Source organism: Melozone crissalis, unplaced genomic scaffold (genome assembly GCF_028551555.1).
Source record: "Melozone crissalis strain CALT ecotype California unplaced genomic scaffold, PUWL_Pcris_2 ptg000097l_1, whole genome shotgun sequence".
Lineage (NCBI taxonomy): Eukaryota > Metazoa > Chordata > Aves > Passeriformes > Passerellidae > Melozone > Melozone crissalis.
Window position 1 is genome coordinate 1,072,214 of NW_026535874.1, and position 7,106 is coordinate 1,079,319.

The 7,106-nt window shown below is 55.0% G+C and overlaps 1 protein-coding gene across 1 annotated transcript; it reads right to left on the minus strand.

The window, feature by feature from the left end:
- Positions 1-299: 299 nt before the first annotated feature.
- Positions 300-1,397, minus strand: LOC128947356 (serine/threonine-protein kinase pim-1-like; the record flags this gene model as incomplete). The annotated part of the gene is made up of 2 exons (XM_054291609.1): positions 300-412; positions 1,055-1,397. Coding segments are annotated over 2 exons (456 nt in total), but the record flags the coding sequence as incomplete, so codon positions are not given.
- Positions 1,398-7,106: the final 5,709 nt, after the last annotated feature.

The window sequence follows — 7,106 nt, forward strand, 5'->3', positions numbered from 1 at the left end:
GCAGAAACTGCCGGTCAGCCAGAGAAGGCTCCTGTCTGCTTTGCCCCCCTATTCCCACGCCCAGGCCATGCTGGATGTGCTCAGAGCTGGGCCTAAACTTTCCCATCAATTCCCTGTTTTGGAGGAGAGCAGGACATGTGCCACCTCCTCAGCAGCTGCCAGAGCGGGATGCCCACTAGCCCGCTGCTGGCTCCCAGCACTGGGATTCCCCCCATGCCCAGAGAAGAGGATCCACCTTGAGAGAGCCCTTGTGGCAGCGGGAGCTGGCCCCAGCTGAGGTTCTGGCCCCTTCTGAAAGGGTGCTCCCCGCAGACCATCTGGTGCAGCAGGATGCCCAGGGACCAGACTGTTGCTGCCTCGCCATGGTACCAGCCAAAGTCGTTCCATTCTGGGGGGCTGTAGGACAGTGTTCCTATGGAATACAGATGGAGTTCATCAGGGGGATGCTGCTGCTCCCAGAGCCTGGCCCCAGCATCCCTGGGTGTGCGGGGGCTGCATCAGGGGCACACAGCGTGACCACTGCCCTCTCGCCAGCATCTGGGACTTGTGCACAAAGTTAGGGTTGGAAAAGAAGCCTCTGGTGTTGGAAGAGGGCAGCCCTGGCTAGGCCCGACCATGACATGCAAAGGAAAAACCCACTCCATGCTGGGGAAAAAACATGCCCTTATCCTCCCTGCCTGCATTTCCCCAAAAATATTATGAAGCCAAGGGAAACAGGGCGAGTGAAGCAGCCCAAGCCCTTCCTGTCATCTGCATACCAAAGTGGCTGGGGCAAAGGTTCCGCCCTCCCTCTCTGCTACCCCAACCCACGGGGCTTTTGGTTGGGCTGGCTGCCCCAGCCCAGCCCTAGTCCTGGGCAGAGTGGCTGGCAAAGGCTGCCAGCAGGGCTGGAAGATGGCTGCCCACCCAGCCCTGCTCTAAAGCAACTCAGCTGAAGATTCAGTGCCCTGACTGGCAGCAAAAGGGAGAATCCCTGCTGCCACAACCAACCTTGGCTGGGAGATGTTGGGCAATGAGATGTCAGCAGCGGGAGCACAGCCCTCTGCAGGCTCACCTGCAAAGTGAGTGTAGACTGTGTCCTGCAGGTAGGTGCCACAGCCAAAGTCAATGAGTTTGGCCTGCCCGGTGCCCAGGTCAACCAGGATGTTCTCTGGTTTGATGTCGCGGTGCAGGACCCCGCAGCTGGTGCAGTGCCGCACGGCCTCCAGCACCTGGCGGAACAGCTCCCGTGCCACCTCCTCAGGCAGGAACCGCCGTGCCCGAATGAAATGATGCAGGTCCTGACACTGCTCTGGCCACTCCAGCACCATCACAATGCAGTTGGGGAGCTCGAGCCACTCCAGCAGCTGGACCACACCGGGGAAGCCAGTGGACACCCTGGCCAGCAGCACGATCTCCAGCGGGGCGCTGGTGCCGTCGGGCTGCGGGAGGAGCACGATGCCGTCAGTGGGGCCGATGCCGTGCCAGGCCTGGGGAAGCCCTCAGCCAGGCCGGGATGCTCTGCGCCCTGCGCTGGCCCCACGCCCGCTCTCTCTGGGGGCGTCCTGGTGGTGGCTCCCACCGTGCCGGGCGCCGGCTCATCCCTGGCCGGCAGCCCCGGCTGCTGGCCCCGCTCACTCACCAGCTCGCCCCAGTGCCGGACGCGGTTCCGTGGCACCCTTTTGATGGCCACCTGCAAGCCAAGGGCAGCAGCGGGGTGAGCTCGCCGCCCGCACTGTGAGCCCCATCCTCCGCCCTCCGCCCTCCTCCTCCTCCATCCCCTCCTCCTGCGCCCGCCGCCGGCCCCGCCGCTCACCGGGGCGCCGTCCGAGAGCCGCGTGGCCGCAAAGACTCTGCCGAATCCGCCGCGCCCCAGCAGCGATCCCAGCCTGTACCGCTCCTGCAGGGCCTCCTGCGCCGTCCCTGCGGGCGGGAGGCGGCTGTCAGCGCTCGGCCCAGGGCCAGCAATGGCCCCCGAGCGCCCCTCACCCGCCCCGGGCCGGCCATGCCCAGGCGTTCCATCTTCGGAACGCGGCACGGGAGGCTCGGGGCTGGCGACCGCGCTGCCGAGCGGCGGAGCTCGGGCCGGGGAAGCCGCAGCGGAGGCGGCGGGAGCGGCCGCGCCGCCTGTGTCCTCCGCGGGCCGCGGCAGGAGCGGGGGCCGGGGCCGGGGCCGGGGCCGGGGCCGGGGCCGGGCTCGGGACTGGACCCTGCGTCGGGTCCGGGGCCGGGCTCGGGCCAGGCGGAGGCAAAGGGCGGCGATGCCGCCCCCGGCCCAGGCACTGATGCCCGCCCAGCAGCGCCACCGCCAGTACGGCCAGAGCCGGGCGGAGGCGAGACCGCGGCGAGACGGCCGGGGCCGGGCACGGGGCAGCCCCGCCCGGGGCCGGGGGCGGGCCGGGGGCATGGCCCGGCCCGGCAGGGGAGAGGGAGGCGGGGAGAGGAGACGGACGCCGGGCAAGGGACCCCGAGAGAAGGGTGCCCGACAGCGGAAAAGGGAGAGAAAGAGAAAGAGAGAGAGAGAGAAAGACTATTCAAAACTATCTGTTTTGCTGCTGCTGCCGCTACTGCTGCCGCCGCTGCTGCTGCCGCCGCCGCTGCTGCAACTGAAGCACCGGGGCCGTTCGTCCCCGTGTCCGTTCCCTGCTCGCCCCACGAGCCCCACGTTCGAGCCCCGCATGCCCCGGGGACAGCCCCTCCGTCTGCCCAAACACGGGAACTTTGCAGCCTTGAGCCCAGATGCAGAGCCCTGACTCCTGCACTCTGGCACAGCGATCTCCTTCCTCGCTGCTGTGCATTGTCCTTGCTGAGGGTCAGACACTGCCGGGCCACCTTCCCTTGGGGTAGGATTCCTACCTGACCCAAGCACTGCACTTACACCTCCAGTGTTGCTTTCCTGTGTGACAAGGAAAACTGTGTGTAGCTCATGGGATTTTAGAGTGTCTAAAACTTGCCAAGTCACAGATTTTAGAGGTGAGGTGCATTTGGAATGAATGGGATGGAGAAGCAGTGCAATCCCTTCCGGAAAGCTGTTTCAGTTTTCCAGGAATCATCTGCTGTCTGCTCTTCCCAAGAATCTCTCATGGAGAACAAGGTTGAGTCTCCGTCACAAGATTTGCCACCAGCTGCAGCTTCTCTTAGCTTTCCACAGTGCACAGTGTGTGCAGCAGGACTTTTGCAGCAAAGCAGGACAAATGTTAGGAGAACTTTACATGTCCGTTCTTTTCCTGCTGGGCTGGGAGTTGTGCCACTGGTGAAGTTTTCATTGTGACTGTTTGTGCTGGTTTCAGGCAAATTTTGGGAGGAAACCTCCAAAAGGGGTCAGTCTAGAAAGCAAGTTCCAGCGGCCCCTCCCCCTACTAGCTGAGGAAAAGACTTCCCTCCAGAGCGGGTTTAAACAATTCCAAGAAAAAGGAAAGTCACAGTCCGAGGAACTTCTCTGCCGCAGCTAGCTAAAACGAAATTGCTAGACCTGGGCTGTGAAGGCATCAGGAAATTTCCAAGTCTGGGCACTGGCGGTCCCAGCAAACACCAGCATCTGGATGATGCTGATGCCAGAACCTGGAAATATCCAAAGTTTGGCTTTCTGTGCCAGCAAATCCCTGGACTTGGGCTGTGCCAGCACCAGGAAGTTTTCAGATCTGGGTGCTGGCGCTGCCAGCAAACACTAGATCTGGGTGGTGTCATTGCCAGTGACAGAAATCTGCCAGATTTGGGCTCTGCTGGCACCGGGAAATTTCCAAATCTGGGCACTGGTGCAGCAAACGCAAGATGTGGGTGGTGCCAGACCCAGTAGCAGGAAGCTGCCACAGGTTTTAGCTTTCTGTGCCAGCAAATTGCTGGACATGGGTGGTGCTGGAACAGGGAAATTTCCAGATCGGGGCACTGGCAGTGCCAGCAAACACCAGTGAAACCTTCTGGTCCTCGTCCGGACCGTTGGCCAGTGGTTTCCCTGAGAACCAGCTCTGGCCACTTTACAGACAGAGACTGCTTTCATCTGGTTGTGTGGAAACAGAACTTTACTGAAGGCAAACACAACAAGCAGGATGGCGTGCACAGTACAGAGAGCGAAGCAGAAAAAAGCCTGGGTCCAGGATCTAGCAGGGATATTTATAGATTTATTTATGGGGAGGGGTTAAGGTGGGATCTGAGGGAAGGATCCAAGAGGAAGGAATGATTAAGAATATTACAATTTTGCGGCAAAAAGTAACCAATGGTAGCAAAGAGAACTCAGAACTTTCTAGTAACAATCTGCATAACTGAACAAGAGGATTATGGGTGGGAGCTCCTGCTCACCCTAAAGAGGGTTTTCCCACAGCCTTAAGCCGAGGTCTCCTTCTTTTAAACCAACCCAAACACAGCAGATCTGGGCGCTGCCAAGTTTGGGCTTTCTTTGCCAGAAAATTGCTGCCTTTGGGTTTTGCTGGCATCGGGAAATTGCCAGATGTGGGCACTGGCAGTGCCAGTGCACACCAGATCTGGGTGGGGAATGTGCTGGCACCGGGAAATTGCCAAATGCGAACCTTCTCTGCCAGCAAATTGCTGGAATTATGCTGTGCAGGCATCTGAAAAATTCCGGATCTGGGCACTGGCGGTGTCAGCAAACATGAGATTGGGTTGCTTTAAATACCTTTTAAATCCAGGTATTTGCTTGATTTAGGCTTTCTTTGCCAGCAAATTGCTGGAATTGGGCTGTGCCAGCACCAGGAAATTGCCATGCCATGTTTGGACACTGGCAGTGCTGGAAAACACCAGATCTGGGTGGTGCCAGCCCCAGGTATTTGTCAGGGTTTTGATTTCTGTGCCAGCAAATTGCTGCACTTGGGCTTTGCCAGCACTGGGAAATTTCTGCATCTGGGCAATGGCAGTGCTGGGAAACTCCAGGTCTGGGCAGCAACAGAGCCAGCAGTGGAAAATTGCCAGATTTTGGGGGTTTTTGCCTGCAAATTGCTGCACTTGGGCTGCACCAGCACCAGGAAATTTCTGGATCTGGGCACTGGCACTTCCGGGCAACACCAGTTTGTGAGAGCTGAAATGAGGGATGTGGGGCTCCAGGCGGCTCTTCAAAGTGCAGTTTATTGTATCCAAGGTGATACAGCAGTCCAGAGTCATGGGTGACAGAGCCTGTGCCTACAGCTGTCAGCTCCAGCTGCAGGCCTGGAGACCCTTAGTTTAGGTTACAAATGCATTATATACTTTTCTTTGCTGAGCATCTTCACAAAATAGAACCAATCTATACCTTAACTTTTACCTATAGCCAATCATAACTACTATCATTACCATATTCATGTTACTATTCTCCAATCACAAAAAGTTAGTACATTAAAGTTTAAGCTAAAAGTTGTTTTCCAGTTTTCTTGCAGTGGAAAATTCTGAGACCTTTTTTCTACTTGCAAAATTTGCTGACTTGTTTGCCTGTGCTATCTTTCTGCTTGGTAAAATCTTCTTGTTTGAGGTGGGCTTATCCTTTGCTCTAAGTCATAAAAACCCCTTCTAACTAACATACACTTTGCCTTCTTAGCTATCCAAAAAGACTGGCTCATCAATTCTTTTCTTTTATATCAAAACTTGCTTTCATTTATATTCGTCTTCAGACATTACATTCAAAAATCTTTCAGCCAAGCATACATATCTGTGAGACTTTCTTGTCAAACTGCATCCCTGTATAGTGGTCAAGTGCCTGAGGCCAGGAGCACCTGGACAATGGGGACAGTTCTTTCCTATAGGAAGGAAATCACAGAACTCCAGGGTTTTGAAGGCACATGAGAAGCAGTCCCAGAGGCCAAGGCAAGCCAGATCTGTCTGTCCTTGCAGCTTTTGTCTGAAAGCAACCCTTGGATATATGGGGAGTTTTGGGGTGGAATTCCATTTCAGCCATGGGTTCCTGGACAGGAATGACAGTTCTCCATAGAGGGGCAAGGGTCCCTCACAGCTGCTCATGGTCCCTCACAGCCCCACATGGCCCCTCACAGCCCCTCACGGCCCCTCACAACCCCTTGTGAGATGCAAAGCTGTGTTTCGTGTCAGGTACAAACAGGCAATGTGTGTACTTGTGAATGAGAAATGTGTGGATACCGACAATGGGATAGTTGTGAATTCTAGTAATAACTGAGGAAAATAAAGCATGGAAAAAGACTTTTGAACCTATCTTTTGTTTGCAAATTAACCCTAGTTGATTTAGGAGCATTTGAATTAAAGTGTTATAGATGTTGCTTTTTGCTTGCATTTAATCCATAAAGAGTTCTGCAATAATAACCTTTTGAAGTATAATTTTAGAATATTACTTGCATTATTGAAACTGTAGCTTTGGAATATATATAAAGGAAATATGCTTATCTCACGCCTTATTGAAGCAGAGAAAAACAGCTTGAAAAAGGAAGATGAACATCACCTCAAGGCTTTATGGTTTCGACCAAAGGGAAGCTGGGCATCACTGTTATGAGATTTGGAGTCTCTGCAATTAAAAGGTGGACCCATATCTGGGGAGCTGGACTCCACCAGATGGAATTAGTCTTTCTTCTTTTGGAAACTGGACCGTCACCATCTGGGAATTCTCCTTTGAGATACATCCTGAGAAATTAAAATCACAATAGTTTATAGAATTGTGATGTAATAATTTGGAATAAAAATTGCTGATGAGTAAAAGATTGGAAATAGAAACTGCTGAAAAAAACTGATGGGTACCCCTGTAAATACCTGTAACCATCAATTAGCGGTATGCAGTTGGAGGGAAAACTTCCCCCACTGTACCTGGCGCTGTATTGCTCATACTTTACCATATTAAATAATAAATTGATTGCTGCTTGAATATTGGACTAGTCAAGCTTCTGATTCATAACACCCTCACGGCCCCTCACAGCACCTCACGGCCCCTTACAGGCCCAGTCCTGGGGCTCCTCCCAGAGGAGGGGTCGGGCCCTGCTTGTTCCCCTTTCATTTCAGTCCCTTCGTTACAGCAACAAGAAAAGAAAGCTGAAATGGAGCGTTTCCCCAGCATTTCCCTCGGGGTTAACTGCGGGCTGAAGCTCTGTGCTGGCGCTGGCCCCAGCGCCACCATCCCTGCAGCCGCCAGGCCTTTGCTGTCCCCCCGTGTCCGTTCCCTGTCCCCGAGTCCCGCCTGGCTCTGG